Source organism: Falco punctatus, assembly GCF_963210335.1.
Source record: "Falco punctatus genome assembly, chromosome: 1".
In the NCBI taxonomy this organism is placed as follows: domain Eukaryota; kingdom Metazoa; phylum Chordata; class Aves; order Falconiformes; family Falconidae; genus Falco; species Falco punctatus.
The window spans coordinates 56,679,281-56,702,580 of record NC_137580.1 but is presented as its reverse complement, the minus strand read 5'-3'; the positions used below and the strand labels follow the sequence as shown (position 1 = coordinate 56,702,580).

Genomic DNA, 23,300 nt, shown 5'->3' with positions numbered 1-23,300 from the left:
CGTGAAGTATGGCATGCAAAGATGGTTTCTGCCAAGGAGCCAGCCATCGCCATGTCCTCGGGTCTCTCCATCGCCCTCCTGCACTGCCTGTGCCTGGCGACGTGGTGAGTACCCCCGGCGGCGGCGGGGGGCCCGGGGCGGCCGGTCCCGCCGGTCCCGGTGCCGCTGCCCCCGCGGGTTCCCGGAGGCTCCGCTCACCCGTTCCCTCTTTGCCTCGTAGTCTCACCGGGCCGCCAGGGCAGAGCAAAAAAGAGGAGAAATTGTGGCCGGAGAATTTCACCAGCATCCTGAACAGCCTCCTGGATGGCTATGACAACCGGCTGCGACCGGGATTCGGGGGTACGGTAGCGGCGCGGTGCTGGCCGGGGGTGTGGGGGCACGCCGGGCAGGGCGGGGGGCGCAGCGCTCGCCGCTCGTACCCGGCGAAAACGTGCGTCCCCCAGCGTCGCATCCCCGCCCGGGGATCCGAGCCCTCGGGGAGGGAAGGGCCGGCAGCGAGCAGCGCCTGCCCCCGGGAGCTCGGGGGGCGCAGGGCAGCCCCGGCCGTGGGGACCCGCTGGGGCGGTCCCGGGCTCAGCCCCCGCTCCGCGGCTCTGCCCGCACCCGGCGTCGGGCCGCGGCTCTTGCGCTGGGGAAAAGTGGGGAAAAAACACAACAGAAAAAAGCCCTGAAGCCGCTGTGCATTGGTTTGGTGAGGATGGAGGGATCTGTCTAACCTGCAGATTCTTCTGGTTCTTGGCAGTTTTTGACCCCGAAATGCCACGAATCGGGTCCTAATAGAAACAAGTGTACTTCTGCCAGCCGGAGAGGTCAGGGCTTCGGTGGTTCTGTGCCACTAGTTAGAGAAAAGCAGAGCTCAGGTGCCTGAGCACACCAGTTCTTTGCCACAGCTGCTCGAATTCCGGGTTTGATTTTTAGAAGTGGTAGGCTTAATTGCTTTGCAGGAATTAGAAGTGCAGGAGTCTCCCGTTTGCCTTCACCTGTGCTCTGCCTATGGAGCGTTTGTGCCCTGTTCTTGCCTCAGGCTGTTAAGATGCAGTTTTGTGCCGCCGAAGAAGCAGCCAGACTTGCTGCTCTTCGTTGGTTTTAATGTTACTGTGTAGGGACTTGGAATCACAAATCATTAGGATCCAGACAAAATAAAAGTTTATTTTGTAATCTGGAATGAAGATACTAAAAATGCAGATTTGGAAGTAAATAAATAAATAAATTAAAAAGAAATGCTGCAGCCCTTATGATGCACAAAGCTATAATGAGCATTTTCTGGGCTGCTTCCTATAAGGATTGAATGAGATCCTTGCGTAGGTTTATGTTGCAAAATACTTTCTTCCTCCTCTGAAAGTACTTTCCCCATACACGTGATCCATCTACACTGACATGTATGCCAACACATTCCCCATATGCCACATACAGTGCTCACATGCATGGTCATGATTGTTAAAGGACAACACCTGGCATCATTGATCACTCCTTTATTAATTTGAGTGTATTGAATAAATTAGGCCTTCTGTAAGTTAGCTTACGCATTAAGTGAGAAGGAAGCTAAATTTATTAGCACCCAGAGGAATCATTTGGAACGGGTAGCCTTTTGCAATTTAGTCTCTGCAGAGAGGTTACAGACACTTCTGCACGTGTACAAGAGATGTGCTATGTTTGGCATCATTTTAGGTTGAATGCCAACTAATTAGTCATCTAGCAAAGATGCTTTATGAGCATTATCAGATTTCCCAAATTAAACAAGTACTAAATATGTAATATGACATACATTTTATGTTGATTTTTATTTTAGTACTGTTGTCCTTTGCAGGACATTTTGCAAGAGTAGGTCTTTTTCCCCAGTAAGTGTGGCAGACTTTCAGCAAAATACTGTCAAGGAGAAAAAGCTCATTGTATCTCCTTGAACTTTCATTATGACAACAGTGAAGTAAATGATAGAGGGAGGAAAAAAACCTCTCAGATCTCAGCCCGAGGAAAACACTTCTGCGTGAATATTTCACCAAATGGGTATTACGTTGCTTCTTGCTTCTTCCTTATAACATCTAATCCACGCACCTTTGGGTTTTGAACTTCTGGGTAGAACAAGGGGAAAAAATACTTTTATTTTTGAAAACGATGCTTGCCTCCCTAGCTCCTTAAAGCAAAAGTTATCTTCACGTGATTTGACAAGGACAACTTTTTAAAAAAACAACCAAACCAAACCAAAATCAGCCAAGGAAAGAAATTTCTGCAGTTGGTTGCATCTGACTTTTTGACATGACTCGGAGTAATAACTCTGGATTAGTTAGTAAAATATACACTATCCAGATCAAATTTTTCCTGGTATTTGGGGGCATTTTGCTGATAAATCCTTGATAAATGGGTCTTGCATCTTAAAAGTGGGTCACTCGCTTGGTGACAGCATAGCAAACAAGATATCGGAGGGGATGGGAATATTTAGAGATGGAAAGTAGAGTGTGTTTTGGTAATATGAAAACTGCATCACTTCCTGATGAACAGCAGAATATTTTTGTTTTATTCTTGAAGCTGATTCACCATCTAGTTTTCACGTGGCTCAAAATGAAACGAAGGTTTTATTTTAAGAACAAAAGGCCGCACAGAGATCTAACTGATGCTGATTTTAAACTTCAAATTAATGAAAACATTTCTAATTCTCGTGCAAATGATGTTTAAAATCAGACTTGAGGAGGTAGCCAAATTCTGAATTTTGCTGGCATCTTCCAGAGTTGCCACAAATAGCAATTCATGAAGATTTTCCACATGCAGAGCAAAGTAGAAAACATCAGATTTTGGAGAATTCCTAAAACTGGATCCAAATTCTCCACACTATCATTAGCACAATTTTTTGGTGGCTATGGAGGAGAAGTTAAACTCTCTAAACATGCTTACAAATGTGGAAGTAGTCCCCTGGGAGAGTTTTGAACCTCAGCGGAGTATATGGAAGCTTGTCTTGGTACTCCTTACACAGAAGCATGGCGTATGTTGAAGATTAAGAGAAGAATTAAGTTCCCTGTGTCATTGGATTGACACCTTGGATTACAAACTGGCTTTATTAAATGGATTTGAAACCCTAAAAATTTGCTGTCGCTTACTGAGCACTGTGAGGTTTGGTAATGTCAAAGGGTTTATGAAAAATGTTATTAAAGACCATTTAAGTGAAAGTTCCCATTAAGTTGGGGGAGGGGGGTGTAGAATCTAAAGAATCAAGAGAGAGGCAAAGAGATTTCACCTAGAAATTTAATGAAGCAAAGCAGAATGGGCAGTTTTGTGTAGGAAAGAAAAAAAGAACCAAGTGCTGTCAGGAGGACTTTAAAATGCATGAGTTTTGAATTTCAGTAGAGGGAAGGTATTTGGGGACTAATGAATAAAGTAATGCTGTATGATGTTTGAAAATAGTGTGGTGGAAAGGAAGTCAGTTCCATTCCCTACAGTTTATGCTTCATTATATCGTTATCCTGGCTTTTAGAAGGCAGTTTGTAATGCACGTGGGTTTCTTGGTCAAAACCACTCTATAAGAACAGGGTGTTTACAGAAGCCACTTGTAGCATGTTTAATTAAAAGCATTATCTGCTGGAAAACTTCAAGAGTGTTGCCACAGTGCTATTTTGATTCAGCTGTAAAACATTGAAGCAAAAGCATTTCCATTTATACCCTGATTCTAGTTTTCATCTGCTTTTAAAAATTTTATGTGTAACACAAAGGAAAACTATGAAAGTTGCAAAAGCTGGATTTTCTCTGAAAATCCCCTTGGTTCTTGCTGTTATCTTTCTGCTGGTGATTAGTTTCAAAGCAACGGCAGAAGTCTAGAGACTTTTTAAAAGGAGCGTTATTTACTTGAAGTAAAAGGCTTGGGCCTGATTTGCTCTTTTAAACACTTGCATGGTTTCAGACTTCAGCTGAGCAACTCTTCACATAAATAAGGGCCTGCGAGATCTGATTTAAAGCTGTATTGAATTGTAACTTTAAAAAAATGTCATGATGTTTTTGAAACTTTCATGACGCAGTAACTCATCACACTTAAACCTGCACTTAGGGAAGTCAGAGGGAATGAAAGGACTGAAGCTGGTGAGGACAGCATCACTGTGTACTGCCCTGTATCTGCTAATTTTAGTGAGTTGTGCCTTTTAGAGAACATATCATCTCCAGTGCCTTGCTTTTAATTGCCAATTGTATGGACGGACCAAAGAAAGGAGGTGGTGTGTGAATTGCCTCCTGCCCAAGGCTCAAGGCCTGACAGCAAAGCCCGCTGACGTCAGCTCGGAGCAAGCTGACAGTATCGCCCACAGCGTGTTACTGGCTCGTGGTGGTGCGGGTGCCCAGCATTTGGTGAGAGCTGGAGTGCTCTCTCCTCCTGGGTTCTGTTTATTTGTGTGAGGCAGAGTTTGGCATGAGCTGCAAGTCTCGCCATCAGCTAGTGAGATGGCAATGGCTCTGTGGCGTTCTGTTTGGAAATTGCCAGGTGTACTGGCTCGTGAGTAGAAGGAATAGGACTGTGTTTATTCACTTTTCTTTTTCTTCCTCTTTTCATACTCTTTCTCATGAGTGCAGCTGAGTATTTGGTGGAATTACATGTGCTGGCCATCGTCTCCCCTAAGAAGGGTAGGAGCGGGCTTCTCTGCCCCTTCTAGGCTGTGGAATGTTCAGCTGATGAACAGTGTTTCTGAAGAGTTTCATTTCCTGTCAGTGCAGGAGGAGTGACTTTAGTCAGAAAATAAACAGAATAAATTTGAAGAGCAAAGACAATTTTCTGTTTTTAGAGAGCAGAAAAATATCTACATGATTATCTGCTCTTATTAGGAAGTCATGTGTACCTTCAAGGTTCCCTTGCTCAGCATAATAGATACTGTTATTTATTTCTGTTTTTCAGATTGCAGATGGACTTGAAGCGAGCATTGTAAAGTGAAGCTGATAAGTTTTTTCAGACAGTTGTACAGCCTTCCTCAGCTGGTGAGAGTAGATTACTCAAAGGCTTAACAGGATATGGTGTTAGATACCTGTAGTTGACTGGTTTGAATTTGGCCCAGGTTAGTAATGCTTGAAGTCATTACCATCTGTTCATTATTCTTTGACCTGTACAAAATTAGCTGATATTCTTAGTCCAGTTCTTAGTAGACAGGTGTCCACATCATGAAAACTGGCACCAGTATCAAGCTAGTTGGCTGTCTCAGCAGTAATTGTCTGCTGATGAACAGGCAAGGAAACAGTAATCTCCTTGTTTGTGGAGGTATGTTTTTTCCTTTTCAGGATTCACACATGCTGATCAACGAACATACGTAAAGACAAATCTCGTGTGTGCTGCTGCATTTTTTGTATTTGTCTTTTGGTAGAGAATATAGTCTACGTGTTGGAATTCCACATAATTTTTTTACAAATGCCCTACCCAGTTGTTCTGACTTCCTAACAGAAATCTGGCATATAGCAAGTGTTCTTTCTGGTAGAATGAAACAAGAGAATACACTTCATATGATGCCTTTTTTTCCTTTTTTTTCTTTTTTTCCTTCGCTTAAAAGATATCTTTTAAAACCCTATTCAGGCAGCAAGAATTGGGAAAGAGAAAGCACTAAATCTTTCACATGTAGTTATATTAAAAAAAATATAAATCTGTAGCAATTACTTTTTTTTTTCTTCTTTTTAGACATAGCTGTAGGAACTGATGCCATATAATTTCATGGAGTTTATGTATCCTGGGACTGATCTCATAATAGCAGCAATAACTGCACTTAGCATTTAAATTGTACTTTGTATGTTGAAACCTTTCTACAGACTTGTTTGCTGAAGTTCCCGGTTGGTTGCGTGACTCCTGATGGGAAAATTTGCAATATACAGAAAGCCTGTACAGGATTTGACTGTTTACATACAGTGGAGATCTCTGCAGTGACAGTTGCCTATGGAGACGCGGTGATAATGGAGCCCAAAGTCTTTCACTGGGAGCTGTGCTGCAGTTCAACCCATATGTTGGCATAAAATGCATGGGAGAGCTGTCTTATGTTCCTCTTCACAGGGTTAGGGCCTGGCATCGCTTCTTCAGCCCACATGTAACATCTCTAACACCAAACTATTCTGGCTTTTTGCAGGGGTTGCTTTTCATCCTGCCTGAGCTTCTTTAGAGTATATTATCTTGCAAGCAGTGATTCAGACTTAGCTGTTCCCACTGCAGTGTGTAGGACTCTCCTCCTATTTCATTGACATAAAAATACACACCAGTATGTTATAAATAGTCCTTCAGCATTCCTGAAGATTTATGGTGGATAGATGCTTTCTGAACATCCATTGAGGGATAAGCCCAAATGGTCATATTTAAAGTTAATTGGCCTGCTTACAACTCGATGCATTTTATTGCCAGTAATAGAGTGTTAAGGATTCTAATAGGATCTTCTGCTTGCAGAGCCTGAGTTGATTAAGTGGTGCTACATGTTCATTTCAGAGGGCTCCTTAAATCACCAGTAAAAGTGGGCTAGGTGACTACAGATCACCTCCTCGTTGACAGGAATTCCCACGATTAATAATAGTTAAAAAAAAAAAAAAAGCAGCATGACTCACTGTTTGCACCCCTGCTATTGTTGCCAGCTGGAGTTATCTTTTCTTCTAGGACGAGAACAAGGGATAGGTTTTGGTGTCACCATAGATACTCCTGGGTTGGCATTAATACCGGGATGTGCTAGAAAATCCAAGATTTGCTCTTAACAGCTGTGAACTGACAGTGTAGGTGGAAGATGTGGAGCACGACAGGGCTGCAATTGGAGAAAAAGCATTTGGGGGATAATCAGCTTCACTGTCCCTTGCTGCTGTCTTCAATCCTACCAAATATTTTAGTGTTTGACCAGGGTTTTGGATGCAGAGCAAGGATTTGCACATCAGTACTAGCTGGGTAACTGTTAGGATGCCTGAAATGTTTCTAGATCCTCATTCACCTGCCATTTACTAGTGGCCTAAAATGTGATTTTAACATGTGTTTTGTCAATGTACTGATACTATGTTGGGCAAGCAACCGAAAGTAACCTTTAAGCCTTATTTTGTGGCTTCATTATTATCTGGGAGTTTTTACTTCCTTTTTTCTCATGGGTCCTACTAATAAATATTAAGGTTGAGAGCAAAACAGCAGTTGCTGGAGAGTGAACTCAAGCTCGTTTTAGCCCTGTGCTGCTGCTATAGGATTTCTCATAGCATTAAATCATAGGCTTGCTGGTTTGGAGATTAGCTTTTTGATCTCAGCTTTCCTCTTCTTTCTGAGAAACTCAACACCCCCCCCCCCCCCAAACCCAACAAACTTGCAAAAAGCCTCTGACACTTATTGCCCATGCTTCTGTAATCATTTAATAAAACAAAAGGGTTCGATGCCTGAGGAGAAGCAGCTCATGCCTGTGGGGAAGAATCTGTCCCTTTGCTCAATGTGTAATGATTATAAAATTACAGTGTTCTGTGAGCTAAAGAAAAGAAGATATCGCCAGAGGAAAGCAGTTAGAGGTTTAGGGTTTTTGTTTGTGTGGGTTTTTTTTTTTGTTTGTTTTTAAAGGAATATTCCTATTTAATTTCTTAGAACTTAACAAATAAAGCAGTTCCTGAAAGGGATTTGAGAACCTGAGTGCAATATTCAGTATTCTCTTACTACTGAGGAACAGAGACTAATACCTGCATTTTCTTATTGGAGGTATATGGGGAAAATGATGTTTTCATTTCTATGAAACTTTGATTCCAGAAATATTTCAAGTTCAGGTGAAATAAATATTTATATATTTAAACCAACACTAGATCAGTTTTGGTCTTGTGATTGTGGGAGGTCAGATATGATTGTATCTCTTCTATTTCCATGTACAAATACGACTGGGTTTTTCTCTCTTGTTTTCTAACGCTGCAGATGAATGTCTTCACTTCCAGTGTCTTGACAGCTCTAGTATGGGTTTTTCCAATCTCTTGGAGCTCTTCTGTTCTCCAGAAATGATTATTTTCAGGAAATGCCATTGACTGTGTTGTCAGTATAACGAGTGGTCTAACCACTCATGGGTTTCCCTGACCTAATGAACACTTTGCTATTTGTCGAAAGGGGAGCAGCTTCCATTTGACATATTTAGAGAACAACCCATTGCAAAATAAACATCATGGTATGAGAGTATGTTATCTGGAACTTGGGATTTTCTTCTTAAAACCTCTTCAAGACAGACGTGCCAAACTATCCAACTTTCCAGGGACTGCTGAGCTACCAACTGTTCTAGGGTGAATTTTCTTTAGATTTTATCTCAAAAAAATGTCCTTCTGTGAAACTGTTAACTTCCAGCAAAGTCGGTTTTTTTGACATTTAGCCGAAAAATTCTTAGCTGTTCTTCTCTACATAACTTGCAAACTGTTTAGTGAAATAATTTTACATGGTTTTATTTTACTTTTTGTTCACAGTTTGACACTTGTTCTAGGTGCAAGAAATATAGGTTCCCTGTTTTCCAGTTACTTACTTCTTTTTCTCCTTTTAACATTTGATTCAAAGTGACATCTGTGAACAGTGAATTTTTTTTTTTAAATTTTATTTTTTCTTTCCAAGAGGGATATATTCTGCTGCTAACAATCTTAAGTTTTTCCTCCTTTAATTTTTAGATTGCAAATACTGTGATAAAGCCTGAATTAATGGACTCGAGCCACTTACCCTCTATAAATTTGAGTTGTAGGGATTTAGAATCTTTCATTGTGAATTTGTAGATCGTACATTTTTTGCAAACAGATACAGTTTGGTGAGACCATCAGTAGATATTTTTTTAACTTACTTTTTAAAATATGTATGATGTGCGTTAATTACCTGAATAAAATTGTTAGCTAATGCTTTGATCACAGAATCTTTGTAGTAACTGATAATGATTAGCAGCTTTCTACCCTTTTACACTGGCAACAGACCTAAATCCCAGTGAAATTAGTTAGTGCATGTGTTCTTTACTTAAGGGGAACTGTAGGATGTGCTGTAGAGTGAATGCCCGTCTGAGATTTCAAGGTGTTTTGTCCTGTGGTAAAGGACATACATGAAAATGAAGCTGATTTCTGGGATGGTTGCTGTGCCATACCCAGCTGTGAGAGCGCAAGACCTTTGCTCAGTGTAGTGTTTTTAAGTGTCCTACATATCGCTAGTTCTTTCGAGACAGGCTTTGTAGTAGCACATACACCTAGGTTCAGACCCTAAAAAATGTTCAAATATCCAACTTTGACTTTCTGGTTATTAGTATTAAAGCACTTAGGTACATCTCAGGATGCGGGTGCAGTTCTTGATCCTGCAGTACTAAATTGCCCAGTGCATGGCATGCTGATACCTGTAGTCCAGTTATTACCAGTAGGGCTGAATGTTAGTAATAAATGCCTTGAGGAATGTGGATTTCCTGAATTTGGTGCTTGTTGTTAATTAGCATGGTGTTTTCAGTGAGCCTTTTAATTTTTTGACATCTGTTTTCTTATCCGTTGAGTCAACATTGGTTTTCTGAATGGGGATTTACATGGAAATGCTGCTTTTGATTTATTTATGTGGTAAAGATAATTGAGCACTGCTTGTTATTAGAGACTTATCTGAAATGACCTGTGTTTTCATTTTGCTGTTGCTCGTCCACAGAACCTTCAAAGCGATAACTGTTCACATGCCAGGATCGTTTATGGGAATTGTTGACCTGCAAAATTCAAATTTTCTTGCTCACTTCCTTTTCATACATTAGGTCCTGTTACTGAAGTCAAAACAGATATATATGTCACCAGTTTCGGACCTGTTTCTGATGTAGAAATGGTATGTATTTCTGGGATTAAAATGCCATTTCCTTGTTCTGAGAAACCATTAACTGCAGTGAGGAGTGGATGCTTCATCTGTACTGTTCTGTCAATCATGCAAAGTAGGCAAGATTAGTAACAGCTTAATTTACAGGTTATAATTAGATACATCAGGCCTGATTCTGGTCACACTTTCACTTTTTTTTGGCTGACTTTAGGAATTCACTTTGCAAGATTTAAAACAGACTTTCATGGTGTAGAGGCAGAATCAGGTCTTGCAGGGAGTGTCTAAGTCAGTCTACTGTGGGGAAAACATCTATTATCTTTGCAATTGCTTTTCCTTTCTGAAACTTGTGTTATTCTCAGGTGAATAATCATGACATCATTTCACAAATACTTGTTGATGTTTTCATTTCAGATGAATGCCCTTTGCTGATCTTTGTGCCCCTTTTAGCATCACTTTCAGCAAATGTTTGATTGATAAGAGTTTTCATAAATGTCTGCAGAAATTGAATGTCAGTGTGACATGCATGAAATGGTCACAGGAGAGAAATGTTACATTTCCATGTACTGTTATTTGTGCCTGAATGGCATCTGCATTCATTTGAGATCAAATCCGGTGAAACTCTCATCAGCTTCTGTAATGCAGCGGTATACCCTTAAACTATGCCATAGTTTCTCTTTTTAAAAAATAGTCCAGAAATCCTATGGAAGCAACACAGCCATACACGCTGAACTGAACTTCTTTAAGGGAAAGGCAGTTTCAGGGCAGTAACTTCCTTCCCATACAGTGCTGTCATGCGCTTTGTGGCGTACCTGATTTGGTTCTATCATGTGGAAAGGTATGTGACAGCAAGGTCTTTTTTCAAGGGCTACATTCATGGCAGCAATCTTGAGTTGAAATGCATTGTACTCCTTCAGTGGTTGTCCTGTGCAGTATGATGCCGTTCGGTGAGACAAGGGGTACAAGAAGATGGTCCCAAGGAAGTTTACTAATGTGTGCCTCAAATCTAAAATGAGGGCTGTGTGGCATCTGTAAGGGTTCATTGAAGCGTTTGGACAAGGTGCCACATGGGAAATTACTAGTTATATTGGAGAAGGCAGGAGTGAGAACATAGACTGAAGGTAGGTAAGAAACTGGCCAAAGAAGAGTTTACGGCAGATGTTTCCCCTTTCATCACTAGAGATCAGTTAGGAGGCTATTCAGGGATCCAAGAATTGTTTTTGGAATAATTTTTAGTTAATGTATCCATTAATGACCTAATATAATCTGAATGTGGATGCACTCTAAAACTTGCTGAAACAGCCAAGTGTGATACAGTCTCAGTACAGGGGATGACCAGAATGCTCTTCTAGAGCTGGGCTACTTTGGTGCCCACTGTAATGAAAACGGTTGAAATCGTCTATTACAAAATCTGTCACGTAGAAGCTGGTAACAGAAACTGCTACTTGTGAGCTATGAAGTCACCAGCAAGAAATGACACTAGAAAAGAAACTTTTCGTAGATTGATTAGAAACCACAGTGGAGGGTGCAGCCATGGAAAAGAAGATTCTCAAAAAAAGCCGAAGATGCATTACACTAGCGAACATACCTCCTTGCCAAGGTGAATAGATACGGGCGTACAAGTCGTTTCAATGGTAATATTACGCACAAGAGTTTGAAGTGAAGTGAGAAGACATTGTTTCACTTAATAACAAAATCACAACTGTGACTTAAAGCTTTTTGTGTTACCTTTTTAAATGCCATGTGATGCTTTTTTGTGTGAAATGCTTTAGCTTCCTGAGGTAAGTGCATGCCTTCACCCACTCATTCACATAGGATTTCTCATGATGTGCCTGTGTCTGCAGTTCTGCAGTTGTTGTTTGCATGTTTTCTTTGGAGCATCTGAATGGCTTTTCTGAGGAAGTTAATGGGATAGTTACGTAGTTAATAACAAATGTGTATATATATAAGACTGTATATAATGTATTATCTGTGTTTTGTGGGCCTGGGAAAGGAAATAATTAGCTTTCCTCAGTTAAAAGCTTTCTTTCCATGAGTTGAAATTAATTTTTCCTTCCTTACTTTAAAGTGTAAGTAATCATTTGTCCTGGTATTTTTAATTTAGCCAGCAGCAGAAAACCCGTGGATATCTTTTCCTTGAAAAACTGTTGACACTTATTGCCAGAGATCGTTTTGTTTCGTTACATGCTTGACTACAAATTCAGTTGCCTGCTTCCTGCAACCTAATTAGATTAATTATTCCTTAATGATTAAATATGTGTAGCAATTTATTGGTATGACTAATGTGGGAAATTAAGCTATTAAGAAGTACACAACATGCTTTAATTGGTGGAGAGATGTTTGTGTAGTGGACTTAGCATTTTCTTTAGCACTGATTTCTTTGCTCCCGAGGAATTTCTTTTTTTACAAGAAATCTTTACACATGAAAATGTGATCTCTGTTTTTCTGCAATTTAATACAGGAATATACGATGGATGTCTTCTTCCGTCAGACATGGGTAGACAAAAGATTAAAATATGATGGCCCTATTGAAATTTTAAGACTTAACAACTTGATGGTTTCGAAGGTGTGGACTCCTGACACTTTCTTCAGGAATGGGAAAAAGTCTGTTGCACATAATATGACAGCCCCAAATAAACTCTTCAGAATAATGAGAAATGGCACCATCCTGTACACAATGAGGTATCTATTGTGTTTGTTTGGCTTCTTACAATTACTGTATGCAAAAGTTATACTGCCTAGACAAAATGGCAACCAGAGACTATTTAATTTGTTCCATTATAGGCTTACAATAAGTGCAGAGTGTCCCATGAGATTAGTGGATTTTCCCATGGATGGTCATGCTTGTCCTCTCAAATTTGGGAGTTGTAAGTTGCAATTATGAAATTTCTTGTAACTACAGAATTTAAGTAGTAGAAGTAGATTTTGAGCAATTACTGAACTTTTTGAATATTAGTCTTGATACACAATCCTTATGCAGACAAAACTCCTGTTAAGTTTCTTGGGAATTTTACTTAGTGCCTCAAAAATTAAACCCAGTCAGAGAATTGAAAAGCGGGAGGTGATTCAGCTGTTATGTTAAACCCGTCTATTCTGGCTACACAGTTGCTTGAAATACGTAGTTTTTCTTGGTTCTTAGGGAGGAATTGGATACTCAGTGAAGTGAGAGATTCTCCGGAGAAGACAAGGAGGGTGGGATCCACCTCAACTTACAACAGCCAGGTAAAAGGCACCGAGGGGAGGTGCAGGTTATTTGACTTTCTCTACAGTTAGTTGAGGCACACCGATGTCCTAAGATAGACATGTAGGTCATGTGCAGAGATTTGATCTTTAGTTCTATCTGTCTATCTCCTGGCCTGTAATTGGAGCCTGCATGGCAAGTTTAGACTAGATAAATGATTTTGGGACTGGTGAGAGGGATCTTAGTGCAGGTCACTTTCTGCTTTGAACTCGGACATTGATGTTTGGATCATCTCCAAACTCTGGCTAGAAGGAACGTTTTGGGACATACTGCATAGCAGCTGAGGGAGGTAGTTATGATTCCCCAATTTGAATCCACAGCAGAGAATTCTGAGACTGCCTGGGGATGGTTGGTGCACTCCAGTAACTATCCTGTCACTCTGCTAAGCCTCCTTGGTCACTGACCTCTCTGCTTTACACGATGTAGTCAGTGGCTGGACTTCAATCCGTGAAGGAAACTTCAACCCAGAGCTCTGAAGTTAGAAGTGGCTGGAAGCTCCTCATAGTCTTTCCTTGGCATCAATTTAGCTTATACAGCTGAGTAGTCAACCAAAAGGGGGATATTTAAGACACTGCTCTGCAAAGGCTCTTCATCCCTGTTACGGCGAGATTGGAGACCAGGTGCTGTCAGATTTGGCTTCGGTATCAGCAGTACGATAGGGGAGCTTCACTAATGGGGGCTTCTCCACAGGCATATTTCTTCAGGCAGAATCACCAGACAGCAGAAATTGCGCTTGATGCTAATCTGGTAATTTCCTTAGTGAAACTGGAAATCAGATGTAGCCATTTCAAATGAGAGACTGATTTAATTTAATTTTAACAGGAGTTTGGGCTGTGTAGGGATTGAATGCTAGCCCTAAGTTATGTCTTTTGTATTAAATGTAAAATGTTTCTTTGGGTGTGCTTATTTTGGGGCTATTGTGAATTTTTTAATGACCTCTGGTTTCTGGCAGATATTGTAAACATAAGTTTAAAATGTTACAGTTTTTAGTATACTATAGTTTTTAGTATAATCATTATTTTCTGTAAAGAAATGTGCACCCAGTCTCCAAAATCTATCCTCCTCCTACATGCTCTTTTTTATATATTAGTATATTTTAATGATAAAATTGTAGATGGAAATTTCTAAAATAATTTAAAGATAAACTTTACGTGCCCATTAAAGGCTGATCCAGCAAGAACTCGTGTTTAGACTTCACATTCAAATGTGAATTTGTGTGTGACCTTAGCTGCTATTTATTCTCGTCTGAGGGTGGCTTTTGGGGGTAACATAACATGAAGGGTATCTTTGAATCTCGTTAGTGTGAGTTTTGCTGCTTGGTTTCAGTAGGTTTGGATTGGGCTCTTAGTCTAAGATGTGAGACGTTTCCTATTTATGCAAACTGATGCTGTGTTGTAGATGCTTATCCAAAGAGTGAAATGATTTATACCTGGACAAAAGGACCTGAGAAGTCAGTGGAAGTTCCTGAGGAGTCTTCCAGTTTAGTTCAGTATGACCTGCTTGGGCATACAGTATCCACTGAAACCATTAAATCTATTACAGGTAGGAAACTTGTCAGTAAAAATCAACTTGAGGTAAAAATAACCCTGTAATGTTGCCCAAGGCTTTTTTCTTTCCTTCCTGTAAGGTATTGTACCGAGTGTCATAGGGTATATATTGAGGGCTGAGATCATAAATCTGAATTAGGTTTCTGTCCCTCAGATTTACATTTGCAGATTCATTACAGTAGATTGCGACAGTCTTTCAGAAAGCTAGAATGAGATCATTACTCCAAGGGACAAAATGAGCATTTAATCACTGTTTAAAATTCAGTTTGAAGAGTCAAGAGGATGCCTGGGTGAGGAAGTAATTTCTCAGCACTGTATCCACATTACGTGCAAAAGACTTCCTTTGTTTGGTGGTGCAAACAGCTCGGGATAGAAGTACAGCATACAGAATGGGTTATTAAAGCCATAAAACCCTTCTAGTCAGATAAGGATAGGCACAAATGCATTAGTCACAATAGATACTTTTGCTGATTTGTGCTGCAAGAAATAAGGCAAATGGCAACTACAGGCATCTGAAATGAGTGAAGTATCACTGATGAGCAGTGTGGTGATAAACAAGCATATTCCAAAAATATTTTTAAAAATTTGGAAATGTTTTCTAAGCATCAGCAAGTTTGGGTGTTGCGAGATGGTCAAAATGAAACAGATAAAGCAAGTATATTTGATGTGTTGCTCTATGGGTATTTTTCTCAAAGAAAATAGAACAGCATTTTGCAATACACAAGAAATACACTTCTTGGCATATTGATTATTATGAGTTAACAACAGTATCTCCTTACTGTCCCCAAAATGCTCATTCTGTAGTGCTTTATTTAGACAGTTTATTCGGTTTATAGTCAAACTGCATTATTTTGTTGTGGTTTAGTATGAACTATAAGGTTTTGGATAAACTTAGAATATTTTTAATTCTTGTTGATGATTTTTGCATTTGCTTCATTATCATAGTGGTGCTGACATACAAACCTAGTAAAAAGCTTGAGATGCTTCCATAACATTTAATGTGCATCATTGTGGTTACTGTTTTATTTGACAAGTAGGTACCACAATGTTATGGGTGCTATAGTAGGCAGATAGCTTGTGTCGTGGGACTCCTTTCTTCAACAGCTTCCAAAAGAATTTTTAACGTTGAACTTAGTATAAATTGTAGTCCAGTATTAGCTATTCTTTTATAGTATTTTTGATACCAGCTTCTGAGTGGCACTGTAAGAACCTACTGCTTCCAGGATTTTTTGTTTAAAACATTCATTCTTGTCTCTAAGGAACGTATCTTTCTACACACATTAGGTGGTATGGATAGCATCATCTTAAACAATCCTAGTCTGAGGCTGATACTCTGAAACAGTTACTCTGCAACACAAGTTTTATGCACAGTCAGAAAGGTATTTTCTTTCTTTTTTTTTTTTTTTTAGGTGAATATATTGTTATGACAGTTTACTTCCACCTCAGACGGAAAATGGGTTATTTTATGATTCAGACCTATATCCCATGCATTATGACCGTGATCCTTTCTCAAGTTTCATTTTGGATAAATAAGGAATCCGTTCCAGCTAGAACTGTGTTTGGTAATTATTTCTTTTCTACTTTTTCTCATACTTCCTCCTTTAATAACTTTCACTGGAGTAGACCTTTCTGGTGCATTGGGGTATGCTGCCTCCATACTTGTGCAGAAACAAGGGAGTGATGTAAATGCAGAGGAATTTTTGCTGTCAGCGTATGAAAAATATTGTTATGGGAATACGAAGAGATACTGGAATATATAACGTGAAGGGTGGCATGGTTGCCTGTGGCAAATGGCTGTACATCTCTGGGGATCCTACACGCTTGGGGGGGGAAACTGGGAAGACCTGGCTCTGAGTCATACAGTCAAGTCCTTGGTCTACATCCAGAGCAGTTCGATCCTTCAGTGGACGGTAGTGTAAGTACTTGGACTCATACCTCCTAAAAAACTTCTAAAATTAATTGATTGAGTGTGCAAGATGTACAGATGTTTTCTTATGGGTTGTCTGTGTCATCAGTGGAAGCTTGCTATGAGTAAGGCTTAGATTCTGTTTATAAACTCGTGTTTAGTGCTCTTCTTTCCACCATTGCCATTATGAATTCAAAAAGCAAAATGATCGCAAGATGTTAAAATTGCCCTCATCAAAGTACAGTTTGAATGAGAGACTACAGTGAACTCTGAAAATAAAAACCAAAAAAGCTTCTATGGAAGACAAAGCATAAGAAATTAAATGGAAATACAGTTCCTAACAAAGAAGTAGGATAAAAACATTTTTAAAGGTAGTCTTTATAGAGCAATGTCTTGACTTCATAGTGTACTGTAGTCTAAAGCAAGACTAATCAGGAAGAGAATTTTTTACAAAAAGCCTTTCAAAAGATAGGCAGATGCTGGCAAGAGTGATAGGAATTAATGTTTCTACATGACAGCCCATTCAAACATGTAAGTGGAGTCAGAACACTGTTTTGTATCACAGATTAGGCAAGGTTAATGATTAGTTACAGGAGAAACAACCGGTAAATCTAATAAGAGCCCCACTAGCTCTCAACTCAAGCATTACATTAGGCAAATTAAGTATATCACTTCAAATGCCTTTGCAGTGATGTTAAATAATGGTACCTTTTTTTTTTTAAAAAAAGAAAAAGAGTATTGCCATGAACTGAAAAGTTAGAATCTGTATTTACAGACAAAATGTGATAATTGAAAATGTACAAATTACAGAGCAATAGATGTAATATAGTCAATATAGCCATATGTGAAACTGGAAACAAATAATAATAATACATTTTGGGCATCTGCTAAGTACAGCTATGTTTCTAAAATGCCTTTGAAAGCAAATGACTTAAAGTATGGCTAAAAGTATTTTTTTTTTTTAGTTTTCTGAAAAACTCCAGCAGGGACCCCATTTTCTAAAGTTTTTCGTAAAAGACAAAAAGAGGTAGGCAAGACCAGCTTTCTAGAGGAACTGCCAGAAGAGGCTAACCAAAAGATCTTTCCATTGGATATTGCATGTTTAGGGAGATCTTGGCAAAGGTAACAGAGGAAGAATACACAAGGAACAAAGGTAAATTAGGTCATGAAAGCGTCAGGCACCTGAATCTGGTGATTGTGGGGGACTGGTGTTTCTTAGAGGAAAGACAGCAGTAATTTTAAGACAGGTTTTTAACATATATTTTTATATTAAAATACTCTTAATATATTTTTATATGGTTATGTGCATTTCTAATCAGAAGCTTGCAAGCATTTAGCTCTGGATAATTAAAGTTCATGTGTATATATAATATTTTTTCACCAGAACTTAATTCCCTACCCTGTAAATCCTTATGACATGTATCCAAGTGCAGTTGCAATGGCAACTGCAAGTGTCCCAGAAGAATAATTTAATAGGGGGAAATCTGATAAAGACTATGGCAGTAGACTATCATACTGTCATGGCCTCCCCTCTCCTCCTCGTATTTGAGGAATAGTTGATCATTCAAGTCACTTCACCCTATTCTTACATCTGTTAAGCAAAAGTCTTTGGAAAGACAATTCAGACAAGCTATTTGCTTGAAGTGGACAAAGGTAGGATCAGGAAGGATAGGGCTAAGCAGGGATGGGTCTCTTCCGGGAAAAAAAAATTCCCATAATTTATGTTTTTTCCTCAGATTTAAACATTTTCAGTGGTGTGTTTTTCAATGCCTTCCTACTGAAGAAGGTTTTGTGAGCTGGCATCTGTGGTTTTTTATCCTGCTGAGTTTGCTCTGAGATACTCTTTATGCATTCATGATCTGGCTATTACTCTTTTTTTCTTCTTTAATAGGAAGGACTGGTTTCATTGTGCCCCGTTCTCTGTGTGGCAGTGTCTAGGTGAAGCTTTTTCATACCAGATTACCCAGATGGAATACCACCATTTAGGGAATAGGGGATGTGGGGATCTGGTTGGAAAAAATTCTCTTAATTTCTGAATTCTTCTGAGCATATACATTTCATCTTGAATTAAAATGGGTACAGTGTTTTCTTCATAAGAGTAAAGACCTGTTCATTTGTAGTTAGTCTTCCTGGAGGTTATCATGGTAGGATTTATGCAGTGTTCACTATATACTTGGTATTTTACATTTGTATGATATGGGATGTTTTGGATGAAAAAGGGGAAAAAAAAGAAGACCCCATACCTTGGTTTTATACACCATGTATTTGTGTTTGAAATACTACCATGAAGTGGTCATATTTTGAGTTCAGTGTTCATGCTTGTACACTTTAATTAAAAAGTTGTTCTTTCTGAAGATGAAGTTCTAATTAAATTTCATCGGTTGACTAGTAGCAGAAGGGTTTAAAAGAGAAGGTAATGGTTTCTTAATTAACAGAATTGTTAACATAATATTCTAGATTTCCTTAGCACCAAAATAATTTGCCATGACTTAATGGCACCTAGACTACGAGTGGGATCAGGGAAACAGACACAGACTAATAGATGGCATTCTGAGCACATTACAGGAAAAATCATGTTTTTGTTGCAGTCTGAGGAGCACTCCCCTGTTTAACAACTTAAATTATGTTCAAGTGTTTAGAAAATAACTTGTAAAGAATTCTGTGAATTTGACATGTGGAAGCCTTCATTTCATATGCTTTTAATTTTCTTCATGTGAACTGTAGATAAACTGCTGAAGTTGTAGCTTTCCATGCCTCCTTTAAAAACTGGTTAACTGTTTTGTGTGCATAGGTGCTCATAGGTATATATAGTGGTTGTCATTACTTAAATCTAATGCACTATTCACAGGGAGCAGAAGAAGACCCTTAAGTGATTTAATGTTCTTTGTTTGAAGCTGCTTGCTTCTTCTCACTTTGTTTTACTCTGATTCAGCAGTGCTTTTGCTTTATTTCTTTGAAGGAATAACCACAGTGTTGACAATGACGACACTGAGCATCAGTGCAAGACACTCACTGCCCAAAGTATCCTATGCTACTGCCATGGACTGGTTCATAGCGGTCTGCTTTGCCTTTGTGTTCTCTGCTCTTATTGAGTTTGCTGCTGTCAACTATTTTACTAATATTCAAGCGGAAAAAGCCAAAAGGAAGACGGTAAAATCCCTTCTTGAATTTCCAGTTGCTCCAGTACAAAGAGAAAGAAGTACGGAAGAGACACTCTCGGTATGTTTTCAGCTTATGCAAATATCTTCTATTTGGTAGTGTTTCTTGGTAAAAACAGGCCTCTAACTTCCTCCCTGCTTCCCTCTGATGTAATGATACAGTGTAAATTAGCCTAATGCTACACTATATTCAATGAGAAAAACCTGTATAACATTATTTAATTCTTACATTATTGGATTAACTCAGGGGAGAGAAGGAGGTTGTGTCCATCCATACCTGCAGTCTCTTCCCTATTTAGTTGTGTTTTGGTGAAGGTCAGTTAGGGTGGGTGCCTTTAGGAAACTTTCCCTTTGCATGTTGATTCTGATAGGACTGATTATATAGACGAAGATATTACAGATTATGAGGGCAGCATGTTCTCTTTGGCTGATGTCTTTAATGAATTAAAATAAGTTAAAGTATTGCAGCTGTACCTTGGAGCACTTCCCTAGATATCACATTTCTCCTTTCATTGCATGTATTGCTCTCTAGAGTTTTCTTTCTTCATCAGTTACAGTTTCTGGAATTTTTGAAGAATGCTGGATGAAACTTGTGTCCACCATAGGTTTTGTTTTATGTAATTAGCCTGCCTTTGCACAGGAGCTTGCCTCAACTCCTGAAAAGGTTGTGAGGCTCTGTTTAACAAAATGTTTTCCAGCTTTCATAGTGCTTTGGGTTGCATGTGACTTGTGTGGCAGCTATTTTAGCATGAGGTCCAGTTCATAAAGGCTTGATCCAGGGTCCTCAAACTTTTTAACCAGGGGGCCGGCGTGTGGATGCAGTGACAGGCAGCCATCTGCGGCTGCTTGGTTCCCTCCCCACCCCCTGGCAGGGGGGGCGGGGGGGTGTCTGTAAATACCGGGGGCCCAATTGAGGACCCTGGGGGGCTGTATCCGGCTTGCAGGCCGTAGTTTGAGGACCCCTGGGCCTTGATCTCATTTCCAGTTGAGCTCACCAGTGATTCTCCTTTCCTCCCTTTTCCCATTCCCACATGCTAACAGAATCGTTGCAGCACTTGCACCGGCCGTGCAGGAGGCCAGTAATTCCCACCCATGGCTGACTCTTGGCAGCACCACTCAAGAAGTGAGATGCTGACAGCAGCGTTGTAATTTACTCTTCCTGTCAGACTGATTTTGTAATTTCCTTTGGCTGAGCCATGATTGAGGCACCGCTGTTTTAGGCTAACTCTTGGTAATTTTGTCTTCTGTCTCTTTTCACATCTCATTTGTCTCCTTCCCTATTCATCTGCTCTTTTTTGCCTTACCACCCCTTCCATTTGCTATTGCTGTTCAGCTGCTGTCCACCCACTTCCATTTTTCTTCCTCCTCTTTGCTGTCTTACAGTAGGTTGTTACTGTTTCCAATCTCCTGGCTGTGGTGTTCTGTTAGCTCCTGTTTCTCTTTAAAAGGATCGATGTGCTCCTGAAGAGTTTGTTACTTGTCACTCTGTTGGCTGCTAGTAAGAGGTGGGAACAAGAAGAAGTATGTTTGTAGTAACGTGTAGTTCACCTTGTGCATAAGGGCATTAGTGCCATTAGTTTATGCTGAGCTTCCTGGTTGTACAGTGTGCAGTTTAGTATAGTATCTCAGGCACTCCTGAGGAATGTTAATAAATACTGCTTTGGGTGATAGGCAAGTTTCACTTGGCTCCATAGGAAAATAGATTACATAATAACGGATTCACCATAGGTTTATTTGGAAGACTTTATTTTGTTTAAAAAAAAAGGGAAAATAAGTTTTCTTAGCAATGATGAAGGCTTAACAAAACTGTTTTGATTCATGATTCATTGCTGTAAGTCACTCTTGTATCATGCCTAGCCAGTTACGCACATGTTTTGGAGGAACTTCTCTTTCTCTCTCTTTTTCTGGTTTTTGTTTGTTTGTTTTTTAACAAAAGCAACAACAGGACACACACAGCTTCACCCAGCTCAAAAGCTAGGTAAAATGAGATGTGAACACTTCTATTCCACTGCTTAATCAATACCTCTGTAATAAATGTGGTAATGTGCTTACAGGTTTGGGGGTTTTGAAAGCACTCAAGGAGCAAACTACTTTTTGGAAGGGTTCCACGTTAATGTTTTTAGCATGCAAGTGGGTGATAACGTTGATTGTACCTTGAACTGTTATTTTTTTAATGGCTTTTACTCCAGTTATGCCTATGCTAAGTCTTGAGTCTCTGCTCTTCCCGAGCAGGTGTACAGGGTGAGCCCGCAGGTACTGTTACATGTAAGGCCGAGCTATTGAGGTGCAGCCCTTTCCGTGGCTAGAGGATGACTGCTGTTCTGGTCACCTGCTGTGCAGAACACAAGCTAATGTGGCTGTTCTAATTCATTAGAAGCTGATATGGCTGTTAGATTCTGCTTTCCAACCTGACACATAATACAGCCCTCTCCTTGAAAGTTTTAGTTTTGCTTATAAAAGACTAATCTAGAATTTTCTTATGCCTTATTATGAATCTGATTTTTTTTTCCTTTCTGAGCATATACAGTCTAATCAGTGCTGATTTACCAGAGATAACAGAATCTCAGTTTCCCGGTGAAGGGAAGGACAGTAATCTGACTGTAGCATGTAATCTGTAGGAATTGTTTCGTAACGTAAAGACCATACATTTTATCTCCATAGCTAAATGATAGGGTTTGATTTCGTAACCCAGTTAGCATTTTAAAAAAAGTATGTACTATGTTGCCACTATTATTCTAGAAATTCTGCTGTTTGCAATACAATTGCCAGAGTTCAAAGAAAAGTTTTATTTTAAACTGGATTTTTTTCAGACTGATGTTGCCTAATCTGTTAAATTTACCAGTCTCCCGAAGTTGAACATTTTCACTTAGCCCAGGGAGGAAATGTGTGTAAATTTGGAACGGCAACGGCTGAACACCTAAACCTTACAGTTCATTCTGGTGCGCATCTCACCATTTGCAACCTGCTTCGGTTCGTCTACTAATAGAAGGGGGAGACCCCTCTCTTACGCTTGTTATCCCTGTGCTTTTGCCTGCCTTGAAACAGCATACAGGTTGTTGCACTGGCTTTTCACAGTTGAGGTCCCAACTGTATAGGTCTCCTGAAAACAAAAATTGAACTCTGAAAAACAGAGTAATTGACACTGTTAAGGAAAACAAAGGCGGTGATACTATACTTTTAAATGAGGGTTTCATTTTATGGGTTGTTGATTCTGAATTATTCGTTGGATGATTCTGAGCATTTGATTTTTTTTTTTATTATTATTTTTTTTACCTCCACTAACATGATGAGATTGTCCTAGGGGGCTTTCAAGAGGGAACAAGTTGAGCTATGAAACTGGATTCCCTATAAAACATGAGGGTTTTGCTATCTGACAGTATTAGAAATCAGGCATATTAATAGTAATGTTTGGTAACTTAAAGATAGATTGGATGTAATTGGAAGTCTTTTTTTGATACGTATACGTTTGACCAGTTTCTGACCATAGAATTAAACTGGGTTTTCGATATTGAGTCAGTTCATGTATTATTCACACGAATTAGAATTCTTGGTGGTGTTTTTGTTTTTTTTTTCTTTTCAGTCAAAAACACTTTTCCAGTTGTCATGGATCAAAGGCAAGTCCTATCACTATGATCAAATGATTTGGGATGTGTTCATTCACATTATATGTTTCTTCACCACAACCAATACTTCTTTACTGTAGCAAATGCAGACTATATGT

General features: G+C 39.5%; 1 protein-coding gene across 4 annotated transcripts in view; it reads left to right on the top strand.

Moving 5' to 3' along the window:
• The first annotated feature begins 6 nt into the window (after window positions 1-6).
• Window positions 7-23,300, top strand: part of GABRA4 (gamma-aminobutyric acid type A receptor subunit alpha4) — a 49,090-nt gene continuing 25,796 nt past the window's right edge. Inside the window, exons 1-8 of one of the 4 annotated variants that reach the window (XM_080404062.1) lie at window positions 7-104; window positions 221-339; window positions 9,675-9,742; window positions 12,189-12,409; window positions 12,512-12,594; window positions 14,367-14,510; window positions 15,925-16,077; window positions 19,381-19,640. In XM_080404062.1, coding sequence (XP_080260188.1) covers window positions 22-104; window positions 221-339; window positions 9,675-9,742; window positions 12,189-12,409; window positions 12,512-12,594; window positions 14,367-14,510; window positions 15,925-16,077; window positions 19,381-19,640 — 1,131 coding nt within the window. In that variant the 5' untranslated portion in view covers window positions 7-21. Of the gene's footprint in view, window positions 340-9,674; window positions 9,743-12,188; window positions 12,595-14,366; window positions 14,511-15,924; window positions 16,078-19,380; window positions 19,641-23,300 lie in introns of all 4 variants that reach the window. The other 3 variants (XM_080404061.1, XM_080404060.1, XM_080404059.1) reach the window with 3 other exon arrangements.